The sequence below is a fragment of the Pteropus medius genome, unplaced genomic scaffold (genome assembly GCF_902729225.1).
Source record: "Pteropus medius unplaced genomic scaffold, Ma_sr-lr_union100, whole genome shotgun sequence".
NCBI classification, from domain to species: Eukaryota; Metazoa; Chordata; class Mammalia; order Chiroptera; family Pteropodidae; genus Pteropus; species Pteropus medius.
Window position 1 is genome coordinate 354,513 of NW_024345842.1, and position 19,432 is coordinate 373,944.

The 19,432-nt window shown below is 37.9% G+C and overlaps 1 protein-coding gene and 1 pseudogene across 4 annotated transcripts in view; both read left to right on the forward strand.

Annotated features, from left to right (window-relative positions):
• Positions 1 to 19,432, forward strand: part of BLVRA (biliverdin reductase A) — an 85,287-nt gene that overhangs the window by 36,998 nt on the left and 28,857 nt on the right. For 3 of the 4 annotated variants that reach the window (XM_039874686.1, XM_039874684.1, XM_039874685.1), the window contains 3 exons: positions 7,003 to 7,124; positions 9,790 to 9,909; positions 16,051 to 16,148. In XM_039874686.1, the coding sequence (XP_039730620.1) occupies positions 7,003 to 7,124; positions 9,790 to 9,909; positions 16,051 to 16,148 (340 nt within the window). The remainder of the gene's footprint in view (positions 1 to 7,002; positions 7,125 to 9,789; positions 9,910 to 16,050; positions 16,149 to 19,432) is intronic. The other variant, XM_039874687.1, reaches the window with a different exon arrangement.
• LOC120612213 (homocysteine-responsive endoplasmic reticulum-resident ubiquitin-like domain member 2 protein) lies at positions 1,195 to 5,232 on the forward strand (annotated as a pseudogene).

Sequence of the window (19,432 nt, forward strand, 5' to 3'; positions counted from 1 at the left end):
AAGGAAGGAAGGAAGGAAGGAAGGAAGGAAGGAAGGAAGGAAGGAAGGAAGGAAGGAAGGAAGGAAGGAAGGAAGGAAGGAAGGAAGGAAGGAAGGAAGGAAGGAAGGAAGGATTGATTTTAAACTCCAAAGAAGCGGAAAATTTGAATGAAGATAAGAGCAGAAATCAATGCATTAGGAAACAGAAAAAAAAAAAATTAAAAAAAAATCAGCGAAATCAAAAGCTATTGGTTTTAAGATCATTTTAAGATCATAGAATAGATGTTTATAAGAGATCTCTTCAATAAGAGGCCATTTAAAAATACATACAAGTATTTGTATGTACTTATAGACAGTTCAGGAAAAAAAGAGAGAAAACATAAATTACCAATATCAAATTTGAGATAAAGGACATCGCTATGAGTCTAGAGTCTACAAGTATTAAAAGGATAATAAGAGTGTATTGTGCATGCCTATATGGCTAGGAATTCAACAGTTTTCTTATAAGACTCTGAAACTATGATTTCACTTATATGTGGACTCTAACGAACAAAAAGAACAAACTAATCAAAAACATACTCACAAATATAGTGGACAATTTGGTGACAGAGGGGACGGGTTGGGAGGCTGGGAGAGTGGGGTGAAGAATTAAAGAAGTATAAATTAGTAGTCGATAGTTGGGCACGAGTTTGGGGAGCAAAGCACAGGGAATGCAGTTAGCATTAATATGGCTAAGTGGAGAGCTAGGGGAGGGAGAGAGCAATTGGGGGAATCGTTTTATGAACAATATAGATGTCTAACCAATGTACTGTATACTTGAAACTAATTTAAATAAGTAAATTTATTTTAAAAGAAATGAGCAATTGAATGTGTGGTGTGTGTGTGTGTGTGTGTGTTTGTGTGTGTGTGTATGTGTATGTACATATACATTTGAACTAAACCTATTAAATAGAATCTGTAGAACCTTTCCACAGAGAGAAATTCTGCTAGAATCAAGAAGCGGATTGCTATAATGTGAAATGCCTATAGACAGGGACATTTGTCAGGGAACCGCTGGCGACTTCCAGGAGCTGAGGGCCTCTCTTACGATTATGAGGATCTAAATTCTTCTGGCAACCACATGAGCCTGGGAGAGCACCCTGAGCTGGTGAGAATATAACCTGGTCAGCTCCTGAATGCAATGTTGTGATATCTGAGTAGAAGACCCAGGTAAGCCATGTTCAGATTTCTGACCCATACAAACTGTGAGATAATAAATTTGAAAAAGGAAAGACATCAGAAAACAAGGTGAATGTTATATGGCTTATCATTTGTGTGTTTAGTCAACTCCCAGTTCTCTAAAACCCAGTAGCAATTGAGAAAGTCATGAAACATTGGCATCTAACAGTAATTATACTTCAAATTATTCAAGATCAACCACTCCATAATCCAATCAAGAAACATTGTTTAGAGCTGCCAGTTCTTCCTCAGAAGGATTGAGATAACTTACCTATCCACATAAAAACCAATAACCATATAGGGTCATCAGTTCCTACGTGTAACACAAAGAAATGTTGACAATCAGGTTCTTGGGCAATTCATTCCAGTTAGATTCCCAGTATAGCCTACTTTAAGCCCACTGCAGATACTTTGGTGGCAAACATGTATGCTCATTAGTATTATGATCTATTATGTGCAATATCAAGCTGAAGTTTAAGCTCAGGCCACAGCAGATACAAACCCAACCCAGCCTATTGCTTCACAGCCTCTATTTGGCACATGTTCCCAGAGAATAATTCCCACCAGCTCCAAACCTTGTAGACCAAGAAAGTTAGCCCATGAATTAGAATGTTTAGACAAAGATGTCAGCTAAAACTTGCTAGATTTGATGTACAGGTTCTCAGGAGCTGCAGTTCTCCTTAGCATTGAGTATTTCTTTTCTTCTTTAGTCAGTTTACTATGGTAATGGAAGCTATGCTACTGGTTTATGTACAGCAAGTTAGATGATTTCCTGTTAGGCAAGAAGGTCAGCAGCAGGCTTCTTATAATATTGCCAAAGTTAACAATAATGGGAAACAAATAAAAATCTAAAACTTGAAGAAATGGGTCATTTTATAAATGATGGGCTTGATGATGGTGGTGGGAAAGGGGCAGATGAAGGTGCCAGTGCAATTCAAAGTCTTGGATTAATGGCTACAGCTTGGTCTTTTATCACTTCCTTATTTACTTCACAATACCAGAGAGGCCTCCTATTGTCAACAGTTAGGTCTGAAAAACTGCCAGGTGGAAAGGAGGATTTGACTTTAAGAAAGTGTTGTTAATAAAAGTGCAAGTAGAAAAAAATATATATGTACAGAGGTGTTTCTTTTTTCCTTTAAACTCATACATATGAATACTGTAAGCAGGAATTGATTACTAATTGTGTTATTTTTTTAAAAAAATTCTAATAGAACATAATGTAACAATTTTGGTCTTCCAGGTTTTATTCATTTCAATTATGTATTTTAAGAAAGACATATTTTTGGTCTTAATTGTTTAAAGAGCTGCTTCACCTATTAATATCTATAGTTAATAGCTCAGCCAGTGTGGAATTTAATATATTATCTATTTTCCATAAATTATTATGAAAGATTTAAAAAGATTTCATAGTTTTTAACAAAGAATGTTATATACCTAAAATGTGCTAGTAGCATCTTGTCCATCTGTAAAGCAATAAACTTATCAGTAATCATAATTTTATTGGATAAAGGAAACCTATTTTAAGGGCATGTATCCCATCCACTGGAATTAGTACCTTTGAGAAAAGGCAGCTCTTCAGTGGAATTAACAGTGATATAAAATATTTTATACAGGCATTATAAAAGGCAGTACTTTTATAAAATGAGATATACTGGAAATCATTCCACATCACAAGAAAAGAGAATTGCCAACCAGTAACTCTCATAAACGCGGATGCAAACATTCTTGATAAGACTTTAGCAGTTATAATCAACAATACATAAAAAGGATAATACCAAATGAGATTTATCCTAGGAATGAAAGGTATCACCATATCAACAGATTTAAGAAGGAAAAAACACATGATTATCTCACAGAATCAGAAAAGGTGTTTGACAAAATTAGACCATTTATGGTTTAAAAAATCTCAGCAAAATATGAATAAAAGGAAAGATTCACATCTTGATAAAGGGTATACAAAAAGGAAATCTATATAATTAACATCGTTCTTCATGGTGAAAGACTGAATGCTGTCCTCCTAAGATTGGAAAGTAGGCAAGAGCATCCACTCTCACTACTACTATTCATAATCATACTGGAGGTCCTATCCAGTGCAGTCAGACAAGAAAGATGAACAAAGCACATACAGATTGGGAAAGAAGTAAAACCATCTCTTCATGTTTGACTCTATGGTTTATGAAGAAACTGATAGAATCTACAAAAAAAAAAAAAGCTGCTAGAAGTAATAAGTGAGTTCAGCATGGTTTCAAGATACCAAGTCAGTATACAAAAATCAACTGTATGTGTCTATTCTTGAACAATTGCAAATGGAAAGTAAAAAACAATACTACTTACAATAGCACTAAAATCATAAAACTCTTAGGTATAAATCTAACAAAATATGTACAAGATCTATACACTGAAAATGATAGAAAGAAATCAAAGAAGACTTAAATGGGGATATATATCATGTTCGTGCATTGGAAGATTCATTATTGTTAAGATGTCATTTTTTTTTTTTTTAAATCAAACTGACTTATAGATTCAATGATCCCATTCAGAGTCCTGGCAGGAAATTTCTTTTTTGTAGAAATTGATAAGCTGATTATAAAATTTATATGTAAAGTCCGGAGAACTACAATTTTGGAAAAGAAAAAAAAAAGCTGGAGGATTCACAGTAACTGACTTCAAAACTTACTATAAAACTACAATAATCAAGACTGTTCACATAAGTGCAAAGACATTTCAACTGAGAAAAGATAATCTTTCTCAATAAATTATGTGGAACAATTGGAAGTTCGGGTATATTTAAATATAGGGTTGGCATACCCCTGACTAGTTGTAGGCAGTTGATACAGCCTATGGAATGAATACACATTTGCCTCTCTGCTTAAAAACAAAACAAAACAAAACAAAACTTGATTTATACCTTACACCATGTACAAGAATAAATTCAGATTAGAACATTATAACAAGCTAAACTAAAACTATAAACCTTCAACTATAAAGTTTCTGAAAGGAAACAGGAGAAAATCATTGTGACCTAGAATTAACCAGAAGAATACTCTATTAAAAAATTTTTTTTAAGCTGGACTTCATGAAAATTGAGAACTTTTCCTTTTCAAAAGACATTTTTAAGAAAATGAAGACAAGCTACAGACTAGGAGTTGTTTGCATATCACAAACCTGACAAATTAATTGTATCAAAAATATATAAAGAACTCTAAAAACACAATATTAATAAAACAATCTAATAAAAAGTAGTAAAAGATTTGAACAGATATTTCACCAAAGAAGATAATATAGATGACAAAGAAGCACATGAAACAATGCTCAACATCCCTAGCCATTATGGAAATGTAAATAGAAACCTGGAGGAGATACCACAACACATATTTTATTTATGGCTAAAATAAAAAGAGGAGGGAAACAACAAAACCAAGTGCCGGTGAGAGTACAGAACAACTGGAACTCTCATACATTGTTGGGGAGAGTGAAAAACAGTATAGGTACACCTTGGAAGATAGTTTAGCAATTTCTCATAAAGTTGAACCTACACCATATGACTTAGCAAAGTCATATTCAGGATAAAGGAGATCTGTGTTTGTACAAAAAATAGTACTTGACAATCTATAGCAGCTTTATTCATAGTTGAATGAATTATAATTTATTCTTACTGAATGCATAAGAAATGCTCTTCAATTGCCAAATGGATAAACAAACCACTCCATGCATACAATGAACTACTTACTCAGTGATAAAAAAGAAATTAATGATACATGCAACGTCACTGATGAAAAGTGCACTGTGTTAAGTCAAAGCAAGGCTCAAGACTACAAATTTTATGATTTAATTTATATGACATTCTAGAAAAAGCAAAACTATTGGGACAATAAATAAATCGGTAGTTTCTGGGATGGGGTTGACTACAAAGGTACATAGGCAATTTTGGAGGGGGTGATAGAAGTGTTTTTGCATTGAATGTGGTAGTTATATGACTATTTTGGTTATAATTCAGAAACTACACTAAATTATTTTATTTTAATATAAATTATAAATTTTGTTTATAAATATGTACATATTTATAAATTTTATTTATAAAATATAGTTTATAATGTAATCTGCATATAACTTTATTACATGCACAAAAACCTAACCGACGATGTTAGGAAAGTATATATAGAGTATAAGATGCCCAAGTTTTGAAAGCTTTGAAGATGTCCATTGATGGACAGTAGGTAGAAGCTAATTTTAGTCAAGGAGAACAGGATTTGCTGACTTAGAAGTAGCAATCTTGTGTGCTCTGCAGACTTTCAAGTTATTTGGAAAACCAGAGACCTAAAGTTTCACAGTAGAGTAAGTGACCCAAAGGCAATGCTGGAGAAGCAGGCTGGAGCCCAGTTGTGGAAGGCCTTATATGTATTGTAAAGAACTTGGATATTTTTCTTTTAGTTGCTGTCTTAGTCAGTTTGGGCTACTGTGTTAAAGTCCCATAGACCGGTGACTTAGAAACAACAGAAATTTATTTCGCATAGTTCTGGAGGCTGAAAGTTCAAGATCAGGCTACCAGCATGGTTGGGTTCTGGTGAGAGCCTTGTTTTGGGTTGTAGACTGCTGACTTCTCATTGTATTCTCACAGAGGCAGTGAGCAGAGAGAGGAAGCAAGTTCTCTCGTGAAGCTTATAAGGGCACTAACCCCATTCAGGAGGGCTCTGTCCTCATGAACTCACCTAATCCTAATTACTTCCCAAAGGCCCCACATCCCAGTGTCATCGTATTGGGGAATAGGGTTTCAACATAAGAATTTGGCAGGGGGCACAAACATTCAGTCCATATCATTTGAGAAAATAAAGTGTGTTAATCAGAGGAGGGTCTTAGTTTTCATCTTAAGTGACTGCTGTGGCAGGCCTGTATATGGATGACACATGGGAAGGGTAAGATTAGAAGCACTGAGAGCAGTTGGTGACTTATTACATTGTCAGGCAGGAGGCAAAGAAGTCTCGGGCCAAGAGTAGAGTAGTGGACACGGGAAAAGGGGCAGAATCTGGGAAGTGGTGACAACTGGATAGCAAAGGTGATGGAAAGGGGCGAGTCTGGGGTGACATTTATGTTTCTATGCTCAGAGACATCCAACAAGAACTAGATTTAAGGGATGTGTAGAGATAATTTTTTTTACCAGTTTGGACTGTGTTGAGTTGCTGTCTATAACTTTTAAAAGTCTACTTGATTTCTTGCTCTAATACTCATCACATATAGCCTTCAGCAGTATACCTAAATAATGAGGAAGCCTAAATAATAAGTAGAGGGGGACTGAAGTTGGTTGGAACTCAGAAAGCCATAGTGAGGAGTCTGAGTAAGGTGACATCTCATGGTTTTCCCATTTGCCCTGTCTGCCAGCTTTTCACTAAGCAACTGTAGCATCTGAGTTACTCTCAGTTTTGAGTCACTTGTCCACTGGAAAAGGGATTCAGGGAGGATAGAAGTACTGTATAGATGGTATGCTAGATATGGCTGAAAGTAGAAAATCTCTCCTCATTGGACAAGTGTCAGAAGTGGAGAGCCAAATGTGAAGAGACTTTTCTTTGAATGACACAGGTCAGAGCTCCTGTAGAAATATATTTTGAGTAGAGCTGACTTCTCTCAGCTTGTGTTTCAGGGAGTGTCTTATCTCACCCTTACATGCTACGGCTTTTTGTGTATTCTGGATTGGCTCCTTTACTCGTTTGTCTAGGTCATGTCTGGTCCTGCTGACCTGTCTTTGTTTTGTTATTTTCTGCTAGACGCCTGGAATGTTTTTAAACCCCACCTTCGTCCCTTGTGTTTTAGCCTAAAAGAAAGTTTGGCGTGGTGGTGGTTGGCGTTGGCAGAGCTGGCTCCGTGCGGATGAGGGACTTGCGGAATCCACATGCTTCCTCAGCATTCCTGAACCTGATTGGCTTCGTGTCCAGGTGGCTTGCATTTGCTTTATGCCTTGTTATTTATGGGAAGCCCATTGGGATGGAGTAAGCCTTGGGACAGAGAAATTCTCCAGACCCAGGAGAGAGAGAGCCAGCTCCAGGTTCATTCCAGAGAACTGTGCTCAGAGTCATCCCCACAAGATCTCAGATTTGAATGGGTGTGGGAACTGAAGAGTGTTGGGCCTACAGCTTGATGTGTAGTGAGTCAGCCTAGAAGGGACTACAAAGGCAAAAACAGGTAAGATGAGCATTGGACCTTACAGTTACCGAAAGCACAATGAACACATGATAGGCTGGCATGAATGAAGGCTTTAGGTGTGCAACAGTTAACCATTACATCAGATATCATAAGCATCATCCATGAGATGACCCTGGGCTTTACAAGCCCTACCAATTATTTGACATATATATTATTATCAAGCCCACTTTACAGATAAAAAAAACAAAAACAAATAAAAAACAGCCACAGAGAGGTTAAGTAATTTGCTGAGGTCACATAGCTGATTTGAATGTAGGTCTATTTGATTCCAAAGCCCATCTTTTAAACACCAGGCATTATTTTCCCTTTGATAATTTTGAGCCCCACTTTCAGGCTTCATTTCTCTCCTATACCCAATTAGAATTTATCACAATCATTCTTTTTCCTGCTCCGTGCTCAGGTCCTTCCTTTACCTCTCACCACTTCCTCAAACACACAGACACTACTCATGGCATGTAAATAACTAATGGCATGTAATATGATTTATCAATATTAATTGTGAATTAGATGTAGGCATTGTGTTGGCTGAGGAAATGTGGCAGTGAGGAAGTTAGGCACATCTCTACTTTCTAGTGCTTTAGAGAAATCAAATACTTAAACAGAGCCTAAGTAACTATTGTGATGGTCCATGCAGACGATTTTTTATATTTTAATTTATGGGTCATACTTTCTTCCAGTTTGCTGTCTTAAAATTTGGCCCTTTCTTGAAGGATTTAAAGTAGACTTTGGGCCACTAAGGAGACCCATAAGTGCTGGGACCTGCCTTTGGTCAGTCTTCCCCTCCCAGTAAGATTCTAAGAGAGTTGCACACAAATGGGAGATAAAACTTATTAGCCACACTATAACTTCCATTACCCCCCTATTTGAAGCTCTGATCAAGCATGATGAAGCAAAGCCTCACCTTTTCCCTTTAGCCCTAGTCCTTTGCCAGCTGGCTGCCATGACCGATGCAGTGGGAATTTCTAAAGTTCCCAAATTATGTGGAAAGATCGCCAGCTCAAATCCCACTGCTTTACTGCACCCTTGTCATTGTTACACAGTTCCCCTTCTTACATACCCTGTTCCTTATGACCTCCTTGCCAAGTCCTACTTTCTCCCTAGGAATTCTTTTCTGAAACCATAAACTAGGTGTTCCTTGCCTTCCTTGAATCTCCCACATGTATGTACCCCAGGACGTTTCTCCTGTTAGTTTTGTATTATTGTTGTCATATATGTGTATGTGTGTCTTCCCCCCTCTACCAAACTGTGAGCTCATTGTAAGCTGAGGACTTTTGTTCATTCTTTATGATCTTCCTTTTGGTACCTAGCACACAGTAGGCAAACAGTCAGTATTGGTCTAATTCAGCAGTGTTGATTTGGTGGCCCCCATAGGAAGAAACTTACCATAATGTCCTTTGGGAGCCAAACTTCCCCAAATGCCCTCTGCTTGCTGCAACTTGAGGGGAGCTCTAAGCTGACTGAGAGCCTTTTTCTGGCTGCCTCATTTCCTCTGTGACATCCATCACAGGAGGACCACTCCACTTTTCCAGCCTCTGCACTAGAGTAGTGCAAATGGCCAGGGCTCTCAGTCCTTTTCAATTAGGAGTCCCTTCTTGCTCTACAGCAGGGACCCCAAACCCCAGCTGTGGCCTGTTAAGAACCAGACACACAGCAGGAGGTGAGTGGCAGGAGAACCAGCAAAGTTTCATCTTTATTTGCAGCTGCTCCCGAGTGCTAGCATTACTACCTCAGCTCCATCTCATATCATCAGGCATTAATTAGCTTCTCATAGGAGGACCTGTCCCTGGTGCTGAAAAGGTTAGAGACTACTGCTCTGTAAGAATCCCAAGGCTTGGAGTTCCTGTCTTGCCTCTCCTACTGATTAGCCATGGCAGCTTCTGCCTCTCTGGGCTTTGTCAACTCAACTGTAAAGAAAGCAGTGACATTTGCCTTCCATTGACCATCATGAGGCCAGGATATATGTGAGGGAGCTTGAAGTCGCACAACAGTTTGCACCTCAAAGGTATATTGGATTTGAGTTAGGTTTGGTAGCCATAGTGTTTGGCCTGGTGTGTGGAGCTGGCAGTGACCGTAGAAATAATTTCTCATGAGATAAAAGGAGATTAGTTTTTGTTTGTTTGTTTTTTTAATTTCAGATATGAAGTAATTCCAAGATTCCCACATCATATAGACCATTAGTGGTAGTGTTGGCACTCAATGCCAGGTCCCCTGACTTTAACCCTGAGGCGATTTTTCCCATCCATGTAGAAAATGCCCTGAATGTAGGAGGATGGAAATTTCTTCATTTCCCAAAGCTGATCATCAGGACATGGGGTGAGAGGAGAAAAATGATGCTCATTTATTCTATGCCATTGTTCTGCCACTTTTAAGTTCTATTTCTTTGTTGTTCTCAAATAGACGAGAGCTCAAGTATATTGATGAAGTACAGCAGATTTCTTTGGAAGATGCTCTTTCCAGCCAAGAGGTTGAAGTTGCTTATATTTGCAGTGAAAGCACGAGCCATGAGGACTACATCAGGTGGGTTTTCAATGTAAGCAGACCTTACCTTGCACAGTAGTGCAGGACTGTAAAAATGACTGGGCAAGCCGAAGTCTCGCAAAGGGGTCCTAATAATTAGTGGGAAAAATTCTAATGGATCTGTGACCTTTAAAATTGTCAAAATATTAAAAACTCTCACTATTGGTTATAAATGTATAAGGAAATGAAAAATATAATAAAGCTAATATTTAGTACACTGCAATTCGAAACATTAAGAATTAAAGTGTTTTATTTATTTGTAAAATATTTATCAAGAATAATTTGAACAGTCTTTGCCTTCTTCTCATCATACAACTTAGGATATAGAGCCAGCATCTTTTCTGTGCCTTAGCAAATTATCATCGTCCTTTCTAAGTTTGGATCGGCTTCTAATATTTTATTCTTTGAACATTCAATATTGTGAAATATCTCTGAGAGTTCCTTTAATAAGTGTTTTTTTCTATAATGTAAGTGAGGAGGTTGCGATGGCATCAGAGAGGGAAGATGACGTTGTTTTTAAAGCAAAGTAAGTGAGGTGTCCCCCTCCTCCATCTTTGAATGAAAAGCCTAGAGCCCTTCAAGCATTTACTGGGTTGAGCCTGGAAAAAGGAGCCCCATGTATGACCTGGCAGCTAATAAGACTGTGCCAGCTGCCTCCCTGAATATAAGCTTACCTTCTAGGTTCTTACATATAGCTGCTAATATCATCATACTGATCCTCAGTCATAAACTACTCCCTCTTTATCATGCCGACTGCTATGTGGACAGAAACACCTTGCTTTGGTTTCCCGTAATCTTCTTAGGTACCAGAGTGTGTTTTCTTTAAAAAGTGATAATGTAATTCCCATGCTTATACAGTTGACCCTTGAACAACACAGGTTTGAACTGTACCAGTCCACTTATACATGGATTTCTTAAATAAATAAATTGGAAAATTTGGGGGAGGATTTGAGACAATTTGAAAAAAACTTACAGATAAACTGTGTAGCCTAGACATACCAGAAAATTAAGGAAAAGTTAGGTATGTCATAAATGCTTATAATATATGTAGATAGTAGTCTATTTTATCATTTACTACTATAAAATATACACAAATCTATTATAAAAGTCAAAAGTTATCAAAACATATACACAAATCTATTATAGGTGGTACATGGTACCATTTGCAATCGAGAGAAATGTAAACAAATGTAAAGATGCAGTATTAAATCATAACTGCATAGAATTAACTGTAGTATATACAGTATTACTATAATAATTTTGTAGCCACTTCGTGTTACTTTTGAAGTGAGTGCAAGTATTGTAAGTATCCACTTAAAACACTGTGTGATGCCAATCATCTCTATGTGAGCTGTTTGTCTCTCTAGTAAAGTCCATATCACAGTAAAAGGTGATCCCTCTTGAAGTAAACTGGAAATGGGCAGCCAAAACCCACATGTGGCAGCTGAGAATTGAGAGGATTCTCTCAGCTGCGCAGGTCCCATCCTTGAGAAGTGAGAGACTCCAACCCCAGACCAGGCTCCCCAGCTCAGGAAAAGGAGCCCCTATGAAGTCTAGCTGTGAAAAACAGTGGGGATTATAACCATCCGGGTGAGGTGGAAGGCTGCTAGAAACCCAGGTGTCCTTTTAGAGGGCCAGCACACAGACTCATTTCCTCGAAGGAACTCACCCTGAGCTCAAGTAGGGGAATGTCACCAGAGACATGTGGGGAGAGGATGAGTGGCCTCAGGGCAAGGATAAGAGAGATGGTCACCATTGTCCCTGTGTGGAACCCTGCTTCTGTGGGGACTGCATAAGTACCAACTTTCTTGTGATGATCCCTTCCCTAAAATAGCTAAATCTAAATCTGCATTGGCCTGGTGAACTCTGCTCACTCTACCCTGGTGACTCCCTCGCCCACTCAACTCAAACACCTGCCAGAGGCTTTTTCAGCAGCTAGTAGCTGGCTTCAGTGCTCAAGCCATATGAAGCCCTTTCAGTCGTAATAAACCGGCCACAGTTTGCACACCACTGGAGGCATTTTTTTGGTCAGCTGCCAGCTCTTGCCAGTACTGTAGTCTTTCTCAGGCAACTATCAAAGATTGGTAAGCCCCAGACAGACAATGGCTGGCCTTGTGCTCTGAGCCTTATACTGAGTAGCTCCAGACTCAGCAGAGGCGCCCAACCTGAATATGCATCAACCTGGTGAACACCACTCTCTCTACCCTGGTGACTCCCTGGAACCCCACCCTACTCAACTCGCACACCTCTGGAGGCACTGTTCGTGATTGGCAGCCAGCTCATCCCAGCATACTGAAGGAGGCTCTTTCAATAGGTAGTTGCCAGCCTTGGCTCAAGCACCATAGGAGGCTCTTCCAGCAGTGACTAGCCGGCCTTGGCTCATGCTCCACAAGGAGACTCTTTCAGCAGCAAACAACTGGCCATAATTTGCATGTCACAGGAAGCATTTTCACAACCAGCAGCCAGCCTTTAGCCTGTACTACAGTATATCTTGGAGAATTCTTGGGGTTACCTGGCCTAGGCAGACCATGGCTGGCCTCAGTGTGCTTTGAGCCTTTTGCTGAGTAGCTCCAGGCTTAGCACTGGCACCAAATCTGAATCTTCATTAACTTGGTGAACAGTACTTGTCCCAACCTGGTGACTCCCTGAGATCCTGCTTCACCCAGCTCACATATAGCATGAGGCTCTTTTACTGGCTGAGGCTTACAGCTAGCTGGCAGGTGGCAGCAGGCTTTGGGATGCCCTGGGCCTTTTGTGGAGCTACCCCAGCCTGGTACTGGTGGCAGCTGGCCTTGGTTCATAGCATGACCTCTCCCATGATCCTCCAGGTCAAGGCAGAGAACAGTCAACCTTAGATAGCTTTACAGCTCCTACCAGGTAAGCATGGACCATTCATAGGCAGCGGCTGACCTTGACCTACATGAGAGCCACTCCTAAAGGCCCCCAAAGCAACAGACCTGGAAGACAGCTTCAGATTACAACAGAGTCCACCTGATTAGCCCCACTGTGGCCTAGCTAAAGGGGATTCTCAACAGGTACCAGAACCTGCTGAGGCTAATCCCCCTCTGGAGGCTAAGACCCCACACAGCAGCTCATGAGCTGTGGATGTGGCCAAACCACACAGCCAGTGAGGCTGAGGGTGAGCCCTACCTACCGACATACCAATAGCAAAGGAAATCAACAAAACGAAAAGCCAGCCTACTGAATGGAAGAAGATATATGCCTATGATACATCTGATAAGGAGGTAATACTCAAAATTTATAAAGAACTCATACAACTCCACACCAAAAAAAAAAAAAAAGAAAGAAAAAGAAAAGAAAAACTTCAGTTAAAAAATTGTCAAAGGACTTGAACAGATATTTCTCCAAAGAGGATATACAGATGGCCAATATACATGAAATGATGTTCAATGTCATGAATATTCAAAGAAATGCAAATAAAACCACAATTAAATATCACCTCATACCTGTCAGGATGACCATCAACAATAAATCAAACAAATGTTGGCAAGGATGTGGAGATAAAGGAATCCTCATGCCCTGTTACTGAGTTTGCAAATTGGTGCAGCTAGCTGCTATAGGGAACAGTTTGGAGGTTTCTCAAAAAATTAAAAATAGAACTACCTTATGATCTATCAATTCCACTCCTAGGTATTTATCCAAAGAAATCCAGAACACTAATTTTAAAAGATATATGCACCTTTAAGTTCAGTACAGCACTAGTTACAATTGCCAAGATATGGAAGCACCCTAAGTACCCACTGACAATCGGATAAAGAAGTGGTATATATATATACAATGGAATATTAATCATCCATTAAAAAAAAAAAAAAGAATGAAATCTTACTATTTGCAACAACATAGATGGACCTAGAGGATATAATGCCAAGTGAATTAAGACTGAGAAAGACAAATACCAAATGATGTCACTTCTGTGAAATCTAAAGAAGAAAATAAATGAACACACAAAACAGAAACAAAGGCATACATACAGAGAACACGCTGATGGTTGACAGGTGGGAGGGGATTAGGATATGGGTAAAAAGAGTGAAGGGATTAGGGAGTAGAGATTGGCAGTTACAAGATAGCCATGAAATGTATAGCATAGGGAATATAGTCAATAATATAATAACTATATAGTGCCAGGTGAGTTCTAGACTAATTTGGGAGATAACTTCCTAAATTATATCAATGTCGAACTACTATGATGTACACTTGAAAGTCATATAAAATAATATTGAATGTCAACTATAATTTAAAAAATAAAGTAAATAAAAGTTTTAAAATGATCCATCTTTGTTCTCATGTATTTTTCATCATGTATAGTGTGATAATGTAAACCTTGACTAACACCTTTGGACTCTTACAAAGTGCCATTAGTGATGCCGGAAGTGCTCCCAAGAGTCTGAGGAAAGATAGGACATAACAAGAAAAATTTGAATTGCTTGATATATACTTTAGATTGAGAGCTGTCTGCAGTAGCCTGCCATTTTTTAATTAATCCAACATAAAGACCATTGTGGAAGAAAAATTTGTGAAGATGCTGCTGCACCTATGCCAGCAGGTGTGAAAATCTTACACTTTATGTGAAATACCTTTTTATCATTTATTGAGTGTGCAGGATTATTATAGGAAAGGCAAACCCATTGACTCAAAATGCTTTGAGAAACAGCAAAGTTATTATATGGCAACTTAAAGGAAAACGAATGTGAAGGATCTAAAGCTGGAGAATTTAATGCCAGAAAAGGAAGATTTGATAAATTTAGAAAGAGTTTGGCTTAATATATGTCAGGATAACAAGAGAAGCAGCTTCTGACAACCAAGAGGTAGCAGATGTTCTGAGATGCCATCAAGAAAATTACAATCACAGAGGAGAAAAATACCTACCTGAAAAGGTTTTTAAGGCAGATGAAAGTTTTGGGGGAAAAAAGTGCCACAAAGGACATTATTAGTAAAAGAGAGAGAAGTGAGCACTAGGATTTAAGGCAGAAAGGGATAGGCTAACTCTCCTGATTTGTCCAATTGCAGCCCGGTTTATGATCAGGACTTACTCCTCTATAAAGCTGCTAAGCCCTAAGCCTAGAAGGGAAAAGATAAATATCAGCTACCAGTCTTTTGATCGTACAACAAGATGGTTTGAACAGCAAGAACCCTTTTTCTGGATTGGTTCCATTGATGTCCCTGAGTCAAGTACACTTGCCATTAATGAACTACATTTTAAAATTCTTTTGATTTTCAGCAATGCCTCTGGCCATGAGTTAAACTCCATGAGTTCAACACCAAAGGCATCATTGTAGTCTACTTGCCCCCAAACACAGTGTCTCTACTTCAGCCTCTACATCAGGAGTCATAAGGGAAATACCTTACAGTATTGTACTGTATTTATCGAATCTTTAAGTTTACATCACCTATATACAAGATAAATTATCTGTCAGTACCTATATCAATATTATCTTATATGATAGAAAATACTGTTGATGTTATATGTACTACTAACACGAGACATCAAAAATGAAAATATAATGTGAAAAATCCATATTTATTTACAGGTATAATGATTCATGCATTGATAACAAAGAAGCAATATGATTGGTTCACTTGTTATTGATAAGGCTTCCAGTCAATAATAGGCTATTAGTAGTTAAGTTTTGGGAGAGTCAAAGGTTATATGCCGATTTTCAACTGTGTGGGAGGTCGGTGCCTCTAACCTCCACATTGTTCAGAGGTCAACTATAAATGTTTATATCCTGGAATATCTAGCAGAGCTAGCTGTCATGGGTTTTATAGTCTTTATTTATAGTTATCATGTGGTAACAGGCAACTTACCTGTTAATGTGTCTTTATTGCTCCTCCAGAATAACTGGTAAATAGTACCTAGTTGAATATGTGTGAATATGAGTGGATGAATAAGTGAATGTTCAAATTAATGTATAACTAGAAAGTCATTCTCTTTACAGTATAGTAGAAAATAATATGTGGTATAATTCTTCTTCATCCTCTGGCCTTGACTCTCACCTGCATGACACAGTTATACACAGAGACTTTTATTCATTTATAGTGTTCTTTACACTGTCTTGCAGGACATTTTAGTGAAGTTTATTTGAAGTGTATTTTCTCTCTACTTACCTCTTTTTCCCATAGGCAGTTCCTTAATGCAGGCAAGCATGTCCTTGTGGAATACCCCATGACTCTGTCTCGAGCAGCAGCTCAGGACTTGTGGGAGCTGGCGGAACAGAAAGGTAATGTATGTTCTGTCTGTCGAGAACACAGACTCTCTTTTAAGAGTTGCTGCATCTAAGATTTCTGTGGTATCATCTTTATGCCTTTAAAGTTTAATTCTGTGTCAGATATATTAGTGGTTCTAAGGGGTTCCAGTCCTTTTCCCTTTCAATACTGTAGGCACATAATAGGGGTTGTGTGGAGAACCAACAGGATAGAGGGCTGGGTGGTAATTTGCAAACTTTTGTTTGAGACTTACCAGCTCCTTTTACTCTAATTGAAATATGAATTAGTTTCTACCTATGCTAGTACCATATTATTTTAGTTATATTCATGTGATATTTGCTAATGGAAAAAATGCCCAGATCAGTGTAATTAGTTGTTTTATAGGCATATTTATAGTTTTTGTTGTTTCTTAAGAGGAATACTATTTATTAAATATTTTTTATATTCCAGAAACTTGGGGACTCTGATAAGCACTGCATATGTTATTTTGCTTAATTGTCCTAGAAATCCTTAGAGATAGGTATTTTCTCTAGCTTATGTATGTCTCACAGATTTCTTGCCAATTCATGGCTCAGAGTAGATAAATAATTTATGCCAGGTCACAAAGCTAGTAACAAAACTGCTAAATGGGAGATGGAGATTTAAATTAAGTCCTTAAGGACTCTGAAGTCCACATTTGTTCCTCTGAATCATCTTACCCTCCAAAGATTTTTATAGTAACTGGACAAGTCTCTTTATGGAGACAACTAGAATTAACTGGAATGTTTAGGGATTAAAGGAGCTAGTTATGAAATTAAAATCACACTCTTTTTTCTTTTCAACATTTTCTGTTGAAAATATTTAATATATGAACAAAATATGGTGAACAATTATAATGAAAATCACTAAAGAAAGAACCTTGTGGTTATTACCAATGTAGACTGATCACACTTTATAAAATTCTTGATTGTCTTTCTCTAGCACTGGGCTGTGGCTTCTGGAGCACGGAGCCCATCTTTCCCCTCTGTAGCTCTAGCAGGTAAACTTAAAAGTCATCCTAGGCATTCAGTAGATGTTTGTTGAATGAAAAGATGGATGAATTACTATTGAAGTGAGTGAGAGGATTGAGGAGCTTTGGGACTGTTACCTTTTTACAGTATTTCTCATGGCACACATGTCCATGAACGAAGTACAAGATTCTACAATATGTCCCACAGATTTCCTGCTAATTGCAAAGAAAAAAAAATGATTCTTTGCAATGAAGAGCTCTGCTGTTACCATCCTAACCAAATGATTTATAATATAAATCATTCTGACATTATAAGCCATCTGGTGTGATGTATATGGCATCGATCATATAATTGAGATTTAAACTAAACTTTCACTTCATAGGAAACATAGGATGAAGGAACAAATTAAATTATGCCAATAAAAAAAAATCAAGCAATCTAAAATGTAGAATTCTCTACAAGATAGTAGGCTAAGTTTCTTCGGAAAGATAATGTCCTGCGCATAGTGACTTCCTTCCAAAAAATAGAATGTGGAAAGGAGGGAAGGAGAATAACTTTACACTGAAGAAACTAGACAAACACTACCTAAGCCAGGTGATCAACATCAACATCAACAGCAATGCCATGTCAATAAAATGCACCTTTGATGTGATGTGATGAGAATGGCCCATTATTTCTAGTTTTCCTTTCTAATATATATAACTCCAGTCTGAGAAAAAACATCAGAAAAATCCGAGTTGAGGGTCATTCTACAAAATACACGACCAGTACTCTTTAAAATTGTCAAGGTCATGAAACAACAAGGAAAGTTTTATAAACTTTCCAACTCAGCAGACTAAGGAAACATAATGACTAAGTGTAATATAGTATCTTGAAACAGAAAAAGCACACTAGGTAAAAACTAAGGACATTTGAAAAAAAAATGGACCTTAGTTAACTTTTTTAAATGAGAGAAAAAGAGAAACAAAATATGAAGGATCAGTGTTATATTGGAGCATCGATATTAGATTCTTAAGCAAACGTAATCTGGGTGGATATGTATGGATTGCAAATGGCTTTTAAAAAGAAAAAATGTCCTTAAAAATGAAAATGACCTTTATTCTTTAGTCAAGTATTCATTAACTCCTACTAGAACAATCATTAAACAGGTTTTACATAATAGTTAACTTTATGTATGAGCCATCTTGCATGATGATAGGGATAACAAAAAGATGACCCTTGTCCTCCAGGAGCCCACATTGCCAAATGTTCGCAACTAGCAGTATTAACTTGCCTGCTGAAAGTAAATTTTAAAGGTAACTATAGCATTTACATTGTAGCCTAGGAACTAATAATCTTAATGGGGCATACCTAAATATTATATCATTTTGGATGGCAAAATTATGGATACTTTGGGAGCAGTGTCAGCAAGGTGGTAGAATAAGAAGCCCTAGGACCTCATTTGCCCATGGAGACATTGAGTGAACAATTCATAGACCAAAATGCCTTAGTGAGAACTTCAGAAACTAGTTAAGTGATTGCAGCACCCCAGGCAAGTACAAAGCCAATGAGAGATGCATTGAAGTGGATAAGAAAGTTCATTGCATTTGTTTTTCATATTGCTTTGAAACACCGTCACAGGATGGTCTGATCAATAGAAAATTCCTAACTCTTCACTTTTGCCTTGGGGGATTAGAGAAGAAGAGAATGGAATGTATGTGTAATGTTCTGGATTTTCAGGAGGCTGCTTGAGGGACTGGTTTCTGTCTTTAATGACTTGGAGTGCTAAAGGAAATGGTTGTATTCTTTAGATGCCAGTTTGGGGACTGTTAAGAACAAGGTGAATACTGTGGCTTGAGACAGCACTAGAGAAGCTGCAGTACTGCAAATAGACACCAGGGGGAGCAAGGGATTACAGGTTCTTGAGAACAGGGGCAAGCCTCTTTAGTTTAGAAATTATACATGTAAACCCAGGGATGACATATTCTCAGAAAAAGTTTCATAGTCCCCCCAGAATTTCTTGCCTGGCTAAGTGGTGAAGGTCTCCTTTACAAAGCTACTCTGTAAAGACTAGGAGAGGTGGCTGTTTTTTCCAATATTCAAATCTCAACAAATACAAAAGAAGCTACGGAGGAAAAAAAGGGACAAAATAGCTGCAAGAATATACAGACGATAGTTCACAAAATGCATTAATAAGTCCTTTTCTATCAGAAATTCAAGTGTAATGGATTAAACTCCCCAATCAAAAGACATAGATTGTCCCAATGGATAAAAAGAAGGTCCAACTATATACTATCTATAAGAGACTTTAGATATAAAGACACACATGG